This window comes from Xenopus tropicalis, chromosome 8 (genome assembly GCF_000004195.4).
Source record: "Xenopus tropicalis strain Nigerian chromosome 8, UCB_Xtro_10.0, whole genome shotgun sequence".
Lineage (NCBI taxonomy): Eukaryota > Metazoa > Chordata > Amphibia > Anura > Pipidae > Xenopus > Xenopus tropicalis.
The window spans coordinates 11,340,958-11,360,524 of record NC_030684.2 but is presented as its reverse complement, the minus strand read 5'-3'; the positions used below and the strand labels follow the sequence as shown (position 1 = coordinate 11,360,524).

The 19,567-nt window shown below is 44.9% G+C and overlaps 1 protein-coding gene across 2 annotated transcripts; it reads left to right on the top strand.

Moving 5' to 3' along the window:
* Positions 1-6,540: 6,540 nt before the first annotated feature.
* On the top strand, positions 6,541-17,861 carry gtf3c5 (general transcription factor IIIC subunit 5). 2 transcript variants are annotated; one of them, XM_012968929.3, is made up of 11 exons: positions 6,541-6,727; positions 7,888-8,113; positions 8,668-8,866; positions 9,413-9,608; positions 9,701-9,805; positions 9,995-10,109; positions 10,751-10,831; positions 11,622-11,725; positions 13,025-13,086; positions 14,494-14,636; positions 17,634-17,861. In XM_012968929.3, exons 1-11 carry the CDS (start codon positions 6,581-6,583, stop codon positions 17,789-17,791), a joined length of 1,536 nt encoding a protein of 511 aa, XP_012824383.1. In that variant the 5' UTR covers positions 6,541-6,580; the 3' UTR covers positions 17,792-17,861. The 2 variants fall into 2 exon arrangements, with proteins under 2 accessions (XP_012824383.1, XP_002936239.2); XM_002936193.5 differs by having other exon boundaries at positions 6,542-6,727; positions 13,004-13,086.
* The last annotated feature ends 1,706 nt before the right edge of the window (positions 17,862-19,567 follow it).

Below are 19,567 nucleotides of genomic sequence, written 5' to 3'. Positions count from 1 at the left end.
CCCCCCAGTTTTTCTCTAATAAATTTAGAATACTGTCTTTTGTGGCAAATCCTTTTACAGTCTCCCCCTGCATTCCCAGTATCTCCAGAGGTCACAATAACAGCCCTCCCCATGTTCCCCTAATTAAATTAGTGACTGTGTCTCGTGCACTTCTTTACAGCCCACCCGGCATTCTCCTAGTACCCAGGGCCCACAAACCAAGCCCCCCTAGTCCAATTATAATAGTGACTTTGCACCTTACAGTTTCCCTTCCCTTTGGTCTATTCCCAGTACCCTTATAGGCACAATTAACAGCCCCCTCCTCTTAGCTCCTATATAAATAGTGATCTGTTCTGTGGCCTCTTTACATTCCCCCCTTGCTTATTCCCTAGTATCCCAGAGGTCATCAATTACAGTCTCCCCTCTTAGTCTCAATATTAATAGTGATCTGTTGGCACCCTACATACAGTCCCCTCTGGCATTTGCAGGAACCCTACATTGTGTTTTCCCTAGTCCGTCCGGTTTCTTGCAGCAGACCATGTTTGTCAAGCAATTTTATAAGCATTTTAATCTTACTAGCTTGTCTTTGTCTGATTTTTTTTCCTTTTATAAGCAGTTAATAATCAAAATTTTGACTTTAGTTCACCTTTGTTTCTCTGACCGTATACTACTATCCCCATCCTCACCTGATATTGCAGATCTGTAGTCTTTCTCTATTTCTTACTGCATAAATCGGCATTAATATCAATTTGCATTCATGCATCTTCTCTTTCTGAACTGAATTTGTTACATTTATGAGTAAATTTAATAAAACATTCTTATTAAAGGGGTGGCTTCATCTTCTGTTAACCTTTTTTAGTACATTTTATTGTATTATGTTCTTTTTAGTCTTGTCAACTTTTTATATTTACTCAACAATTCATTTTTTGCTTTTATAGTTTTTTTTAAATCCTTTGCCTTCTAGCTTCTACTTTTCAGCTTTCAAAAGGGGTTTCTATTGGACCACTGGAATATTAACCCCAAAAAATTTAAAAAATGATATCTTTTTTTTTTTCTTTTTTTTTTTGTGAGGCTTACTAAGTTTGTTTAGTTTTATTTATCTTTTTCTATTTATTGTTTTTTGGCTCTCAACTATTTAAATTCCTCTAGTCTCCTTTCAATACCATCTGCCTTATTTTTCTGGTGTTTATTATGTTTGTACCTTCCTTTAGTCTAAACCAGATAGCTTGCTATATAATTCCCATTTTATAATTCTGTATATGCAGCTGTGTCTGAACCCAAAAAGTTATAAATATCAAATACTGCCAAAAATAATAAATAATGCAGATCCTCACTGCAACTTGTCATCAGTTTTTTTAATAACTATCTTCTACATCCATACTAAAAAATCCATTTAAAGGTGAACAATCCCTTTTTAGTGGAAATCACCTTATAGTTCATTGTTTTGATATTGGTGTCGCCTTTATTGTCTTGATGTGTTCATGTTGCCCCCCCAAACAGTCCCTCTGCACCCCCATTACAGCTTTTCCTATGTACCTCCCCCTTATTACTAGTGCACTAAGCATCCCTCCCATACACTTCTCTCTCTTTTATATCCTCCCCCATTACATTCTCTCTCAGTTACTCCCCCATACTGGGCTCTCTCTTCTAGTACTCTTCCCATACATGTCTCTTTCTCCCCAGTACTCTCCCCCCATTTAATTCAGCTTTCTTCACAGTACTTCTCCCTCATACAGCTTCTCCAGTACTCCCCTCATACTATCTTCTCTCATTTATCCGCTTCCCCCATACAGCTTCTCCTCTAATACTTCCCCCTATACAGTCTTCTTCTCTAGTACTATCCCCCATAACATGCTCTCTCTTAGCTACTCTCTCCCCATACAGCTCTCTCTTAGTACTCCCCCATACAAACTCTCTCAGTTACTCCCCCCATACAGTCTCTCTCTTTAGTACTTCCCCCTCATACTAGTCTCTCTCATGTACTTCTCCCCCATTTTACATTCTCTCTCAGTACTCCCCCACATCACTTTCTCTCCAGTACTCCCCCATACAGCTCTCTCTTTTTAGTAACCGCCCATACAGCTTCTCTCATGTACTCCTCCCATTACAGCTTCTCTCTATACTCTCCCTCATACAGCTCTCTCTATCTCCCCTCATACTAATGCTCTTTCTCCTTAGTTACCGCCCTTCATTACAGCTCTCTTCTCAGTACTTCTCCTCCTATTACAAGGCTCTCTCTATGTACTCCTCTCCATACAGCCTCTCAACTCTCCCTCCATTATCAAGCTCTCTCAGTTACTCCCCTCTTATTACATGCTTCTCTAGTACTCCCCCATACAGCTTCTTCACATTACTTCCTCCCATACATGTTCTCTTTCTCTTTTTTTTTTATTTACTTCCCCCTATTATCTAGCTCTTTTTTTCTCTAGTTTCTCCCCCTATTTTTACTAGCTCTCTCATTACTCCCTTCCCATTACAGCTTCTCTCCATTACTCCTCTCCCTCTATACAATCTCTCTCAGTACTCCCCCCATTACAGCTCTCTCTAGTACTTCCTCCATTACAGCTCTCTCAGTACTCCCTCATACAGCTCTCTTCTAGTTACTCCCCTCATACAGTCTTCTCTCAGTATCTCCCCCATACAGCCTTATCTCCAGTACTCCTCCTCCATTACATGCTCTTCTCTAGTTACTCCCCCCAACAGCTCTCTCTTTAGTTATCTTCCTCCCCATACGGCTCTCTCTATACTCAACCCCCATTACGGTCTTTCTCTCAGTACTCCCCCCATTACGGCCCTCTCTCAGTACTCCTCTCCCCTAGTAAACGGTTCTCTCTCTAGTTCTTCTCCTCCCATACGGCTCTCTCAGTACTGCTCCCCTCTATTACAAGTCTTCTCATGTACTACCCTCCATTACCAGTCTCTCTTCATACTTCCCCCTCATTACAACTGTCTTTCCAGTTACTCCCCCTATTACAGCTCTCTCATACTCCCCCATATCAGCTCTCTCTTAGTATCTCCCCTCTAATCAAGCTTCTCTCCCAGTACTCCCCTTCATACAGCTCTCTCTAGTACTCTCCTCCTTTACAGCTCTCTCTAGTTACTCCCATACTATGCTCTCTTCATGTACTTCCCCATACAGCTCTCTCTCAAGTACTCCTTTCCTTCATTTTAACAGCTCTCTCTCTTAGTTACTCCCCCATACATCTCTCTCTTTTAGTACTCCCCCCATTACTAGCTCTCTCAGTTACTATCTCCCCATACAGCCTCTTCTTAGTACTCTCCCATATCATGCTCTCTCTTTTAGTACTCCTACCCTATTACACTCTCTTCAGTACTTACCCCTCATACACTTCTTCAGTTTATCTCCCATATCATCTTCTCTCTAGTAATCTCCCGCCATTTACAGCTCTCTTCAGTATCTCCCCCCATTACAGCTCTCTCAGTACTCCCTCCCATACGCTCTTCTCATGTACTCCCCCATTTACACTTCTCTCTATACTCCCCCCATACAGCTTCTCTCAGTTTGACTCCCCGATTACACTTCTCTCATGTACTCCCTCCATTACAGCTCTTCTCATTTACTTTCCCCCATTACAGACTTCTCACATTACTCCCCCTATATCTAGTCTTCTCTCTAGTTACTCCCCCTATACAGCTCTCCTAATGTACTCCTTCTCCATACAGCTCTCACAGTATCCCCTCCTATACTAGCTCTCTCAGTACTCAACCCATACACTCTTCTCAGTACTCCCCCCATACAGCTCTCTCAGTACTCCTCTCCATACGGCGCTCTCAGTACTCTCCCCATTACCAAAGCTCTTCTAACATAACTTCCCCCCATACAGCTCTCTCTCAGTTTCTTTTTTTTTTTTTTTCCCTCCCTCTTTCCTCCATTACTATGCGTCTCTTCAGTACTCCCTCTCCTTATACAGCTCTACTCAGTATCTCCCCCATTACAGCTCTCTCAGTACATCCCTCCCATTACAGCTCTTCTCTTTTAGTTTACTACCCCCATACAGCTCTCTCGTTATGTATCTCCCCCATTTTACAGCTCTCTCTTTATATAACTCCCCCCATTATCAGCTATTTTCTCTCAGTACTCCCCCATACAGCTCTCTCTAGTATCTCCCCATACATTTAGTCTCTCTCTAGTACTCCCCCCATACATGTCTCTCTCTAGTACTCCCCCATACACTCTCTCCAGTACTTCCCCCTATTACTAGCTCTAGTACTCCCCTTCGATACAGCTCTTCTCTCTAGCTACCTCTCCCCATACATAGCTCTCTTCAGTTACTTCCCCCAATACAGCTCTCTCAGTACCCTCCCTCATTACATGCTCTTCCAGTACTCTCCTCCATACTATGCTCTTCTCTCTTTAGTACTACTCACCCATTTACTTAGCTCTCTCTTATGATCTCTCCCCATACAGCTCTCTCTAGTATCTTATCCCCCCATAACAGCTCTCTCTATTACTTCCCCCATTACAGCTCTCTCTAGTACTCCCCCATTACATCTTCTCTCAGTTACTCCCCCCAACAGCCTCTCTAGTACTTCCCCCTCATACAGCTTCTCTCAAGTACTTCCCCCATTACAGCTCTCTCAGTACTCCCCCCATACAGCTCTCTCAGTACTCCCCCATACAGCTCTCTCAGTACTCCCCATACAGCTCTCTCAGTACTCCCCCATACAGCTCTCTCAGTACTCCCCCATACAGCTCTCTCAGTACTCCCCCATACAGCTCTCTCAGTACTCCCCATTACAGCTCTCTCAGTACTCCCCCATACAGCTCTCTCAGTACTCCCCCCATACAGCTCTCTCAGTACTCCCCCATACAGCTCTCTCAGTACTCCCTACAGCTCTCTCAGTATCCCCCATACAGCTCTCTCAGTACTCCCCCCATACAGCTCTCTCAGTACTCCCCCATACAGCTCTCTCAGTACTCCCCATACAGCTCTCTCAGTACTCCCCCATTACAGCTCTCTCAGTACTCTCCCATTACAGCTCTCTCAGTACTCTCCCCATACAGCTCTCTCAGTACTCCCCCATACAGCTCTCTCAGTACTCCCCCCATACAGCTCTCTCAGTACTCCCCCATACAGCTCTCTCAGTACTCCCCCATACAGCTCTCTCAGTACTCCCCCATACAGCTCTCTCAGTACTCCCCCATACAGCTCTCTCAGTACTCCCCCCATACAGCTCTCTCAGTACTCCCCCATACAGCTCTCTCAGTACTCCCCCATACAGCTCTCTCAGTACTTCCCCCATACAGCTCTCTCAGTACTCCCCCATACAGCTCTCTCAGTACTCCCCCATACAGCTCTCTCAGTACTCCCCCCATACAGCTCTCTCAGTACTTTCCCCCATACAGCTCTCTCAGTACTCCCCCCATACAGCTCTCTCAGTACTCCCCCATACAGCTCTCTCAGTACTCCTTACATACAGCTCTCTCAGTACTCCCCCATACAGCTCTCTCAGTACTCCCCCATACAGCTCTCTCAGTACCCCCCATACAGCTCTCTCAGTACTCCCCCATACAGCTCTCTCAGTACTCCCCCCATACAGCTCTCTCAGTACTCCCCCCATACAGCTCTCTCAGTACTAGCTCTCTCAGTACTCCCCCATACAGCTCTCTCAGTACTCCCCATACAGCTCTCTCAGTACTCCCCCATACAGCTCTCTCAGTACTCCCCATACAGCTCTCTCAGTACTCCCCCATTACAGCTCTCTCAGTACTCCCCCATACAGCTCTCTCAGTACTCCCCCATACAGCTCTCTCAGTACTCCCCCATACAGCTCTCTCAGTACTCCCCCATACAGCTCTCTCAGTACTCCCCCATACAGCTCTCTCAGTACTCCCCCCATACAGCTCTCTCAGTACTCCCCCCATACAGCTCTCTCAGTACTCCCCCATACAGCTCTCTCAGTACTCCCCCCATACAGGCTCTCTCAGTATCTTCCTCCCATTACGGCTTCTCTCGAGTACTCCCCCCATTACGGCTCTACTCAGTACTCCCCCTCGGCTCGCTAGTACCCCCGTACAGCTCTCTCAGTACCTCCCCCCATACAGCTCTGCTCAAGTACTCCCCCTCGCTGCTCTAGTTCCCCCTTACAGCTGCTCTCAGTACTCCCCCATACAGCTCTCTCAGTTACTCCCCCCATACAGCTCTCTCGAGTACCTCCCCCATACAAGCTCTCTCAGTACTCCCCCCTTACAGCTCTCTCAGTTACTCCCCCATACAGCTCTCTCAGTACTCCCCCATTACAGCTCTCTCAGTACTCCCCCCATACAGCTCTCTCAGTACTCCCCCCATTACCAGCTCTTCCTCAGTACTCCCCGCCATACAGGCTCTGCTCAGTACTCCCCCATACAGCTCTTCTCAGTACTCCCCCATACAGCTCTCTCAGTACTCCCCCATACAGCTCTCTCAGTACTGAGAGTTAAGCATATCAGACACGTAAGGCAGTATTTCCCACATGACGGCACAGAGGGACATTACTGCAGACTGAGGCGCCGCTCCCGCCCTTCGGGTTCTCATTTATCACGTGACGGTGGCGCATCACGTGTGTGTGAGTGACGTCACGGGGAGTCCGAGTCTGCGCAATGAGCGGCCCCAGCACCGCCATGGAGGGCTCTGCCACTGTGATACTGCCGCGCACTAAGCCCATGGTCTGTGTGGAGTACCCGGGGCTGGTGCGGGATGTTGGCAAGATGCTGCGGACTCTGGGAGGGGAGGAAGGGGTGTCCAAGGTCAGTCACAGTTTGGCTTCTCTATAACTGCACCTAATGGTGCTATATTATATCCTTCCCCCAGTGTAGTACCGCCTGTCAGCCCTGAGTGTATCCTTCCCTCAGTGTAGTACCGTCTGTCAGCCCTGAGTGTATCCTTCCCTCAGTGTAGTACCGCCTGTCAGCCCCGAGTGTATCCTTCCCTCAGTGTAGTACCGCCTGTCAGCCCTGAGTGTATCCTTCCCTCAGTGTAGTACCGCCTGTCAGCCCTGAGTGTATCCTTCCCTCAGTGTAGTACCGCCTGTCAGCCCCGAGTGTATCCTTCCCTCAGTGTAGTACCGCCTGTCAGCCCCAGTGTATCCTTCCCTCAGTGTAGTACCGCCTGTCAGCCCTGAGTGTATCCTTCCCTCAGTGTAGTACCGCCTGTCAGCCCTGAGTGTATCCTTCCCTCAGTGTAGTACCGCCTGTCAGCCCCGAGTGTATCCTTCCCTCAGTGTAGTACCGCCTGTCAGCCCTGAGTGTATCCTTCCCTCAGTGTAGTACCGCCTGTCAGCCCTGAGTGTATCCTTCCCTCAGTGTAGTACCGCCTGTCAGCCCTGAGTGTATCCTTCCCTCAGTGTAGTACCGCCTGTCAGCCCCGAGTGTATCCTTCCCTCAGTGTAGTACCGCCTGTCAGCCCTGAGTGTATCCTTCCCTCAGTGTAGTACCGCCTGTCAGCCCTGAGTGTATCCTTCCCTCAGTGTAGTACCGCCTGTCAGCCCCGAGTGTATCCTTCCCTCAGTGTAGTACCGCCTGTCAGCCCTGAGTGTATCCTTCCCTCAGTGTCAGTACCGCCTGTCAGCCCTGAGTGTATCCTTCCCTCAGTGTAGTACCGCCTGTCAGCCCCGAGTGTATCCTTCCCTCAGTGTAGTACCGCCTGTCAGCCCTGAGTGTATCCTTCCCTCAGTGTAGTACCGCCTGTCAGCCCTGAGTGTATCCTTCCCTCAGTGTAGTACCGCCTGTCAGCCCCGAGTGTATCCTTCCCTCAGTGTAGTACCGCCTGTCAGCCCTGAGTGTATCCTTCCCTCAGTGTAGTACCGCCTGTCAGCCCTGAGTGTATCCTTCCCTCAGTGCGCAGTAATGCATGTAGTAGTGCCTGTCAACGCTGAGTATACGTGACACCTTCTTTTCTTTATTCATAGACATACGCTGATCCCTCCAAGAGACTGGAGCTCTATTTCAGACCAAATGATCCATATTGCCACCCACTGTGTGGCAACCGCTTCCCCACCACAACCATGATCCTGCGGGTCAAGAAGAAAGTACGGCGGAAAAAAGCCCCGGATCCAGGGGCCCCGGAACCGACAGAGGAAGGGAAGATTAGCTTGGAAATTATTGGCGTGGTTGGGACTGTCTATAAATTTCAAGGTAGGTCATTTGGAAGGCACAAGTGCGCTCTATAAAGAGACGTTTAAAGGGAAAGTAACTGTACATTTTTGCACAGTGATTTAAGGTCCCCATACACGGGCCGATTCTAGCTGCCAATATGGGTCCCTTAGACAGATTCGGCAGCTAATCGGCCCGTGTATGGGCACTACTGATGGGCCTGGCCGACCCATATCTGGCCTGAATTCGGCCAGATCTCGATTGGGCAGGTTAGAAAATCTAGTCGTATCGGGGACCGCATCGGCTCGTTGATGCGGTCCCTGGACCGACCTTTCCTATGCCCGTCGTTTTAATTCGAATTACCCTGGATTCTCCCGATATCGCCCACCCGTAGATGGGGATATCGGGAGAAGATCCGCTCGCTTGGCGACATGGCAATCTGCCCGTGTATGGGGACCTTTAATTCCTAGACCTTGATGTTTTGCCTTTGTGTACAATGCCCTCCTGGGGTGAAGTGGCAATAAAATGGGAGAATATTTAAAAAATAAAGCAAAATATATATTTTCTTAGATTGAAGTTTTCCCTGTTCCCTTTAGGAATGTCCGATTTCCAGTATTTGGCATTTAAACAAGATCCCGATGGCAACCGCACCTCTTTGTATGACAAGGTCCTGCTATGTAAGCCAGAGAAAGAAGATTTCTTCAACCAAGAGATAGCCCTCCACATCCCCCCGCCTATATTCTCCCGTCTAGACAACTGCGTGGATTATTTTTACCGCCCAGATGTCAATCACAGGTGAGCATTATTATGTATTGTCTTTTCTCTCTTTCCAAACAGTGAGAATCCTCAATAAAGGGTCGCCACTAGCTTCCCAATAGTCACGGTGCCCCCTTTAGGGTCTTAGGAAGCTTCTGAACATTCCCGCTATGTGAGGCTACAATATTGTTATAGTTGCTTTTTATTACTTATCTTTCTATTCAGGCCTCTCCTATTTATACCCCAGTCTCTCATTCAAACCACTGCCTGGTTGCTAATATAAACAAGACCTTAGCAACCTGATTTTTTTGCTGAGCGATGCATGCACGGTTCTCTTTCACAATGGTTTGGGCCAAATCCCAAAATCCCGAATGCGGTGCACCCCGAGAAATAATAAACCGAAGAGCTGCTGAATAAAAAGTTTAATGAAAAGCCATAAAAAATGAAGACCAGTTGCAAGTTGACTCAGAATATCAGTCTACATAATACTATGAGTTTATTTAAAGGTGAACTATCCCTTTACCCTTGCCCTTTAGGAGTCAGTATTTTTAAATAGGGCTCCCTTATATTCTTTTGCTTCCACAGAGAAGGCTATAGGCTCCCCCAGGTGTCCAACGACAATCTCATTGGCCTGAGCAGGGCCCGCCGGCCCCACAATGCCATCTTCGTCAGCTTCGAAGAAGCAGAGATCCCCAATGAGCCGCTGCAGCCTGCTGTAAAGAACTGGACCAAGATGTGCACGAACCCCATGGACAAGCAGGCAGAGGAGGAGATGAGGCAGGTATGTGGTGCTGCTCTATTACTCTTTATACTATGCAGCAAAAGGCCACACGTTTTGCTCTTATTTTAATTGCATTTGTTTATTTCTTCCAGCTCTTTACCAATCGCCCTATTTGGTCACGGAATGCGATTAAGGCCAACATTAGCGTCCACCCAGACAAGCTCAAGTTATTGCTGCCTATCGTGGCCTATTACATGGTGGGTCTCTTGCACGTTAACTGTCCGTGCGTGTTGCCTGTATTTCTAATCATGTGTTGCCGTCACACTTCCCATGATTTCAGTATTATTATTCATCATAAATCAAACAAACAAAAATACAATTTCAAACACTTCCCTGTTCTTTTGTTGCATTGGTTCTTTCTTTGATTGAACCTTTGTTTTATGTAGCTGACTGGCCCCTGGAGGAGTCTGTGGGTGAGATTCGGCTACGATCCCAGGAAAAACCCAGAGGCTAAAATCTACCAAGTGCTGGATTTCCGGATTCGCTGTGGAGTAAAGTACGGTAATATCAGAGTGCAGATAGAGAGAAAGTTGGGACTCGTGTGCTCTGGGTTCTGTTATATGGAAATCTGTTACCGTGATAGCCCTAGAAAACGGGAATGCCAATGCATTGTCACCAAACTTTGTAATAAATAGACAGTACCTATGCTTATTATGGAAATATCCCTGGTCCAAAGAACCTCAGGTCCTCCAGGATAAGAGATCCTATACTTGTATTCTTTAATCTTTATTTTTTTTAAGAAGGGATGTATCTGATTTCCTTGGAGCAGTCTATTGAAATGTGAGTGCAAGCACTTCTGCACTTTAACAATATTCTGTGTGTCGGTGTAACTATATGAATCCGGCCCCACCACCACCATACCTCCCAGGCCCCTTTGATAAAGAAAGCAGAGCCGCCCCTATGCAGCAGTGTGGTCTTCTTCTGCTATAGTTACGCCACTGATGCTGCCAGTGGGCAGAATATTAGAAACAATCAAGTCAATCCTGACAAAGCAGGGAAGCTGGGTTGCTCAATTAAAAAAACAAAAAAGAAAAGAAAATCATGTATCACTTATTACTCAGTATAACAAATACTGCAATATACAAACTCCCCCTCTGCCCTGCTGTCCCAGTTCACTCTTCTTATTTCTTGTTGCCATGCAGGATATGCGCCAAATGACATGCCCGTTAAAGCCAAACGCAGCACTTACAACTACAGCCTGCCCATCACGTTGAAGAAGCCAGGTAATGCACCTTTTTATTGCTGATTCGGAAGCAGGAGTTATTGTGTTTGCCAGGGCTGTCTTTAGCTACCCTCTCTACTGCTGGCAGATGGCAGTGCTCTATTTACTATTTTTAAAGCAACTGGGGGGTTATTTGTTAACAGTGGACAGAATTCTCTTCTGCTTTCAGACTTCTGGGCCCTAAAAATAGAGTATGCCTCCTGCATTACTGTATTCAGCCAGAAGATGGCATCTGATTTCTACAGTCAACAAGCCTTTTTTTTTTTTTTTTTGACTGATCCAAGGGTCTGTGCATTATATATACCGTACCTTCTGGGTTGGGCTGGGGTATATGGTGCACACCTGGGCTGCCACCCTAGGGGATGAGCAATTAAATAAGACAATTACAATAAAACTGTAGCCTCACAGAACAATTGTTTACTGCTGCTTGGTTCAGTAAACCCTATTTAAAACTTGAAAAAATCAGAAGGAGGTAAATAATTCAAAAAGTAGAAAATATAAATAGTAAGGACCAATCGGAAAGTTGATAAGATGGCCATTCTGTAACATACTAAAAGTTAACCTGAAGGAGAACCACCCCTTTAAGGAGTGCAGAGCTCTATTATGCACACAGGGGATAGGATACATTAAAAGAGCTAATTTTTCAGCAGTACAAGTATCCAGCTCTCTAGCACCAAAATGGAACACACGTATGGAAAGTATATTTTATTATTGGCCATTTTGTCACTCCGCAATTGATGAAAATTGTTTATGTATCTAACTATTAACTCTCAAAATCTTACATTATTAAGCACCGCAGGTTGTCAGTGTGCAGGACCTGAAACAAGGGCTGGCTGCCCCTAGCTCGAACACTCCAGGAGGGACAAAACCTGGTTTCAACAAATACAAACTCAAGGTTAGTGGGAGCGTGTTGCCATTCTAGCCAAGGCAGCACTGCAGGATGCATTGTATATTCTTTATAACCGTCCTAAAAGATGATGGCCTGAGTTATTGCTGCCCTCTAGACCTAGTGCATTTTCATACTTTCATACTTGCTTGGTTAGCCCTGGTCATGTGAATTTCATGCTAGACCCCCTAGGTTTTTGATATTCCCTCTCTAGTGTTAGGAGCTGGTTAGGTGCTGGCTATATTCACCTCCAGTTTGCCTGCTGGAGGGCACAGGAGAAGAGAACTCCCATGATGCCATAGCAATTGTACCTCCAGCTATCAAGGTGCAGTCAGATGCCAGTGTGGTCCGTTAAAGTATTCTAGGGACTTCTAGGTGGTGTCTAACTTTAAACGGGTGGTTTGCCTTTTAGTATGTTATAGAATGGCCTATTCTAAGAAACTTCTCAATTGGTCTTCGTGATTTATTTTTTAAAGTTTTGAATTATGTTCCTTCTTCTTCTGATTCTTTTCAACTTTCAAACGAGGGTCACTGACCCCCAGCAGCCAAAAAAACGACTGCTCTGCGAGGCTACAATTTTATTGTAATTTTTACATATTTTTCTATTCAGGTCCTCTCCCATAAATATATCAGTCTCTCATTAGATTATTCACTAGTTGCTAAGGTATCTTGAAACCTAGCAACCAGATAACGCATGAAATCTCTAACTCTAAATAAAATAAAAAATAAAGACAAATTGGTAATTGTATCAAGTTCTACATCATACTAAAAGTAAACTCAAAGGAGAACAACACTTTCAGTCACTATAATCCTAATTTAACTTTCGAAAAAAAAAAATGGTGGTGACTATTTAATCTATCAGCCTGGAGTCTAAAGGTGCCCATACACGGGCCGATTATAGCTGCCGATATTGGTCCCTTGGACCGATTCGGCAGCTTATCGGCCCGTGTAGGGGAAGAACCGAGGGGCCTGGCCAGGAAATCGATCGGCCAGGTTAGAAAATCCAGTCAGATCGGGGACCACATCGGCTCGTTGATGCGGTCCCTGAACCGACTGCCTCATTGCCGCGTGTAGAATTTGATCGTTTGGCCCCAGGGCCAAACAATTTAATTCACCTACATACCTCCCCGATATCGCCCACCCGTAGGTCGCCAGGCGAGCAGATCTGCACGTGTATGGCCAGCTTAGGAGCAGGATCTATGGGCTTTCATATTAGTTCTACCAAGCACAGGCTGGATCTGCTACTGTCTTACATTGGTGTTATCAAATAAACTCACCCTCTTGCAGGAATCTATATATATTTTCCAGGAAGGGAACCTACCCCCCTACAGACAGATGTTTTACCAGCTGTGTGACTTAAATGTGGACAGGTAATTACTTTTGTATTTCTATTCATACAGCATATTCAGAGGCAAGACAATATCTCCCTAAGCCTCTCGGAAAAGTCTTTTTAGGGTCTGTCTAAGGATAAATGTGTCTTAAGCATGTGTTAAAATGACACATCTGAGATGTATTGCGAGGTTCCTAGCAGCCGCCATAAGGTATCTGTAATAAGTATTGATTAGCTTTGTTTTCTAGCTGCAACTTCCAGATTAGCTTTGTTTTCTAGCTGCAGTTGTCAGAAATATGGGGAGATGTAAATGACAGGGCTGATGCCAGCGGGCCAGTTCTTCTGCAAATGCGTACACTGTACTGTTTTGTTTTCTTCCCACAATCCTTGCAATATATTTTTTTTGGGCAAATAAGATATATAGTACAGGTATAGGACCTGTTATCCAGAATGCTCGGGACCAAGGGTATTCCAGATAAGGGGTATTTCCATAATTTGGATCTCCATACCTTACGTCTACTAAAAAATCAATAAAACATGAATTAAACCCAACAGGATTGTTTTGCATCCAATAAGGGGTAAATTATATCTTAGTTGGGATCAAGTACAGGTACTGTTTTATTATTACAGAGAAAAGGGAATCATTTAACCATGAAATAAACCCAATAGGCCTGTTCTGCCCCCAATAAGGGGTAATTATATCTTAGTTGGGATCAAGTACAGGTACTGTTTTATTATTACAGAGAAAAGGGAATAATTTAACCATTAAATAAACCCAGTAGGGCTGTTCTGCCCCCAATAAGGGGTAATTATATCTTAGTTGGGATCAAGTACAGGTACTGTTTTATTATTACAGAGAAAAGGGAATCATTTAACCATGAAATAAACCCAATAGGGCTGTTCTGCCCCCAATAAGGGGTAATTATATCTTAGTTGGGATCAAGTACAGGTACTGTTTTATTATTACAGAGAAAAGGGAATCATTTTAAAAATTATAATGGAGTCTATGGGAGATGAGCTTTCTGGATAACGGGTTTCCGGATAAGGGATCCCATACATGTAGCTCACTTGTAAAATCACATAGTTAATATGCACCTATGTTAATATGAGACTTATATACATTCCCTGCATTATTTTGTGCAAAAACACCCCATAATGTACTTGAAGACCAATTTTCGTGTTCAGTTTTGCCCCTTCAGAGAAATGGTAGCAAAAGAAAGTATTTCATTTGCCTTTTCAGGTAAAGCCCAACTCTTTTATTGAATTCCTCCTTACCAGTAAACCTGAGAAACAGGCAGAACAAAATGTGAGAAATGAGAAAGAGAATGGCCCATTAGTGACCTGAATGCTGTTTGGTATATCTGTTCTGTGATATTATTATACTGCCAAGGAATATAGCATTATTGGTTAATCACTGGGGTCCTCTCATGTCCTGTAACTGCTGCAGTTTGCGGGATATCATCCAGATGAACGAGGGGGCAGAGGCTGAATGTACAGAAAGAGACGGCTGGTGCCTTCCGAAGACCTCTGAAAAGCTGAGAGACGCCATGTCCCTTATGATCAAGCAGATTATACGCTCCAAGAGACCATGTAAGTGGGCCAGCAACCTGTTCTCCCTTCCTGTATGAGACATACAGTATACCATGTGCTAGAGACCTGCAGCCGGTCGGGTACCCACAGAATACCCTCATAGCGGTCAGGTTTTGGGTAGAAAGTTCCAGATTCACCACCCAGGTGGGCAGCCCATGGGTACCCAACCTGGGTATGTGGTTTCACTGCAAGTCTCAGGCCTGCCAGCCACCCTTGACATTCAAACAAATTTCTCCCTTTACCTGGATGACCTGCCTCCGGAGTGACGTCACTTCTGGTTTATGGTGACATCACTTTCGGTCATGTAGGTCCCTAGGTAGGGTCATAAGTAATACCATTGCGGGTGTGGGTTGAGTAGCGGGTCTGGGTAGGGTACATAGCAGTTTTGCGGGTGCAGGTTGGGTTGCGGGTCTGAGTTGGGCACAGGTCTGCCCAGGATGTGTGCTATATACTTCAGTTTTTTCAAAACACATCACTGCTTCTTCAGCAGAATCCTGCATTGTAATCTGTTTTTCCCATGGGGCTAGCCATATTCTTCATTTCCCAGGGTGCCACAGCCATGTGACCTGTGCGCTGATAAACTTCAGTCACACTTTACTGCTGCGCTGCAAGTTGGAGTGATATCCCCCCCCACCCTCCCAGCAGCCGATCAGCAGAACAATGGGAAGGGAGCAAGATAGCAGCTCCCAGTAGGTATCAGAATAGCACTGTATAGTAAGCAATCCAAGTCCGGCTTGGGACTCCTCCAGTTACATGGGAGTAGGAGAAACAATAGGTTAGCTGAAAGCAGTTCTAATGTGTAGCACTGGCTCCTTCTGAAAGCTCAGACTCAGGCACACTTTACTGCTGCGCTGCAAGTTGGAGTGATATCCCCCCCCTCTCACCCCCAGCAGCCAGTCAGCATAAAAATATGTAGGGCGCAAGATAGCAGCTCCCAGTAGGTATCAGAATAGCACTCAATAGTAAGAAATCCAAGTCCGGCTTGGGACTCCTCCAGTTACATGGGAGTAGGAGAAACAATAGGTTAGCTGAAAGCAGTTCTAGTGTGTAGCGCTGGCTCCTTCTGAAAGCTCATGGCACCTACACACCAATATTACAGCTACAAATACATTTGTTGGTTCAAGAAAAAATTATTAATTTGCAGAGTGAGTTATTTGCTATGTAAACAGTGTAATTTAGAAATAAAAAGTGCCCCATAAATATGGCAGTATCCCTTTAAAGGCAAAATGTATTTTTATCTTTCCTTATTTATTTATTGATTGGTTGGTTTTCTTTATATTACAAAGACAAAATTATTTTCCTAAATTATTTAGCCTCGTCTTCCTTTAATGTTTAATTGCTTTTTTCGTGGTCGGCTATACACTCAGCTATAATCCATAACACCACACACACACTGAGATCATGCCTAACCATATTGCTTGCACATGTACAATGCGGTACATAAACACATAGCTTAGCCAGGCGTGTAGCGAATGCACAGACCCTTACGTCACAGATCTTGATTGTACTCAGATGCAGATAAAATATCACAATAATATGACTGCCATTCTATAAAATCTTGTATAAAATGCACTGCTCATTATGACTCACTTCATGCATATTCACAGGGTTATGTTGCACCATTCTGCTTACATAATACACCATGCTGAGAGATCAACTGCGCTGCTCATAAATCATCCTGTGCTACACCCTCTGTGCCTTTGTGCCTGCCGTTCCCTTTGATTCATCTGTTTAAAGGAACAGTAACACCAAAAAATACAAGTTTTTAAAGTAATGAAAATATAATGTACTGTTGCCCATCAGCCCCTGCCCCAGTGAGCATACAATCTAAGGTCCCTATCACATTCCCATCAGCCCCTGCCCCAGTGAGCTTACAATCTAAGGTCCCTATCACATTTCCATTAGCCCTTGCCCCAGTGAGCTTACAATCTAAGGGCCCTATCACATTCCCATCAGCCCCTGCCCCAGTAGAGCTTACAATCTAAGGGCCCTATCACATTCCCATCAATCCCTGCCCCAGTGAGCTTACAATCTAAGGGCCCTATCACATTCCCATCAATCCCTGCCCCAGTGAGCTTACAATCTAAGGGCCCTATCACATTCCCATCTGCCCCTGCCCCAGTGAGCTTTCAATCTAAGGGCCCTATCACATTCCCATTAGCCCCTGCCCCAGTGGAGCTTACAATCTAAGGTCCCTATCCCATTCCCATCAGTCCCTGCCCCAGTGAACTTACAATCTAAGGTCCCTATCACATTCCCATCAGCCCCTGCCCCAGTGGAGCTTAGAATCTAAGGTCCCTATCGCATTCCCATCAGCCCCTGCCCCAGTGGAGCTTAGAATCTAAGGTCCCTATCACATTCCCATCAGCCCCTGCCCCAGTGGAGCTTAGAATCTAAGGTCCCTATCACATTCCCATCAGCCCCTGCCCCAGTGGAGCTTAGAATCTAAGGTCCCTATCACATTCCCATCAGCCCCTGCCCCAGTGGAGCTTAGAATCTAAGGTCCCTATCACATTCCCATCAGCCCCTGCCCCAGTGGAGCTTAGAATCTAAGGTCCCTATCACATTCCCATCAGCCCCTGCCCCAGTGGAGCTTAGAATCTAAGGTCCCTATCACATTCCCATCAGTCCCTGCCCCAGTGGAGCTTAGAATCTAAGGTCCCTATCACATTCCCATCAGCCCCTATCCCAGTGGAGCTTACAGTCTAAGGCCCCTATCACATTCCCACACACTAGGGGCAGGTTTATTGGAGAGTAGGAGGAAAAACAAATTATCCAGAAAAAAACCCACTCAGACATGAGTAACTTCTTTGCAGTTTTGGCCACAAACCACTGCTGTAGGTAGTATATCATTCCAATTTCAACCAACCTGCAGATAAACATGTGTTTCAGGCCAACCCAAGCACTTGTAAACGGGCATGCATCCATGAGAACATTCTTACTAAATGCAAATAAATTTAAACCCACGCTAATACCCACTTATCTTCTCTGTTCTAGCTCTGTTTTCCGAACCTTCCACCTCCACCAGTAATAAGGAGCAGCTGACTTATGAATCAGGGGAGGAGGAGGACGAAGAAGAGGAGGAAGAATTCCACCCGTCTGAAGGCAGCGAGAATGAGATGGAAACGGAGCTCCTGGACTATGTTGAAGACTGATGGAAGGCCGATGTTTTTTTTCTAAATTGTTTAAATAAAATAAGTGAAAAATAAAACCAATAGCACTGTTGTTTATGCCTGGGCTTAACTCAATACTTTATTTAGGTACAAAGTTCTTAAAATGTAAAATGGGTGAAATCTGACAAACCACTTCTCTCCAGATCCCTGCCCGCCACTTCTAAAGTGACTGGGATTAGCTGGGATAGTATTGCCCAACTCAACAATGGTACGAAAGATGAGATGGAGCGCCACCTACTGAATAGCAGGATTTATTGCAGCTCTAACGGTTCATCATGAAGGTGCAATCAGTTGCTAGAGATCGAAAAATTACCACGCTTGGGATTGGGTAAGTATATTTTTCTTTATTGTATTCTTTTCTTTAAACTGGTACTATACCATAAAATTAACTTAGTTAACTTAAAACAGAACCCTGGATAACCAGATAGCATTTCAATTACAGGCAGAGGAGCAAGGCTGACAATTCCAAAGCCAAAAAAATAACAAAGACCATTTACGAAGTACATTTATAACATACTAAAAAAGGTAAGTTTGAGCTTCCTGTTTAAATGACCAGTCGTTTGGGCCTTTTGGAGCTTTTTTCGTGTGTACAGAGGGGTTTGTTCACCTTCAAATAAACTTTTAGGTATGATGTAGAAAGTGCTCTTCTACAATTTGCAATTGGTCTTCATTTCTTATTATTTGTGGTTCTTGAGTTATTTAGCTTTTTGTTCAGCAGCTCTCCAGTTTGGAATTTAAGCAGCTATCTGGTTACCTGGGTCCAATTTAACCTAGCAACTGGGCAGTGGTTTGAAAAAGAGACAGAAATATGAATAGCAGAGGGGTTAAATGGAAAATGAAGTACAGGTATGGTTTCCCTTATCCAGAAAGTTCCGAATTAAGGAAAGGCCATCTCCCATGGACTCTATTATAAGCAACTAATTCTAATTTTTAAAAATGATTTCCTTTTTCTCTAATAATAAAACAGAACATTGTGCTTGATCCCAACTAAGGTATAATTAAAGTTATGGAGATCCAAATCACAGAAAGATCCCTTACCTGGAAAACCCCAGGTCCAAGCATTCTTGATAACAGGTCCCATACCTGTAATAAAAAGCAATTTAAAAACTATAAAAAGTAAAATATGAAGATCAATTGAAAACTTGCTAAGAACAGGCCATTCTATAACATAGTAAATTTTAACCTGAAGGTGAACCACCCCTTTAAGGGCAGGCAGAGTGCCTTGTAAGGCTCAGTATTACCCCTTAACCCCACCATAAACCCCATCTGCCATCTTGGATGCTGGAAACCCATCTGGATGTAAACCGCTGAACCCTGTCTAACGATTGTTATTTTTTTTTCATTGTTGTTGCCTGCAGCAGCTTCAGGTCAGGTTTTTATTTCTCCAAAATCACATTCTTTGTAAGATTTAATGTGAATATTCACACCTCTTCTCACTCGCTGGGCTGAAACGTGTGAAGGCATTTGCATTTATATTGTAAGAAGGATTACTCCTAATGCAAATGGGATCACGTTGATTAAACCCCATTCACTAGGGAGCACAAATGGTCATACGTACAGTGGAGCATAGTCATTATTGAGCTCAATATTCCTCCCTTAATACAAATATGGCAATCCCACATTATAACCGGATATAAATCACAAATTATGAATAACCAATTAACATTTCCAGCTAATCAGCATCAAATTGCTAACATATTAGCTGTGGCATCCCAGAAGCCCCACTAGGCCACCCCAATTCCGCCCCATGTTGCTCCT

What these genes read in the sequence shown, in the direction of transcription:
- gtf3c5 (XM_002936193.5), top strand. Translation starts at nt 6,581, where the DNA reads ATGAGCGGCCCCAGCACCGCCATGGAGGGCTCTGCCACTGTGATACTG. An exon ending in CGCCCAGATGTCAATCACAG is followed by an intron (nt 8,867 to 9,412) that starts GTGAGCATTATT and finishes TTGCTTCCACAG; the next exon opens with AGAAGGCTATAGGCTCCCCC. An exon ending in CTATCGTGGCCTATTACATG is followed by an intron (nt 9,806 to 9,994) that starts GTGGGTCTCTTG and finishes TGTTTTATGTAG; the next exon opens with CTGACTGGCCCCTGGAGGAG.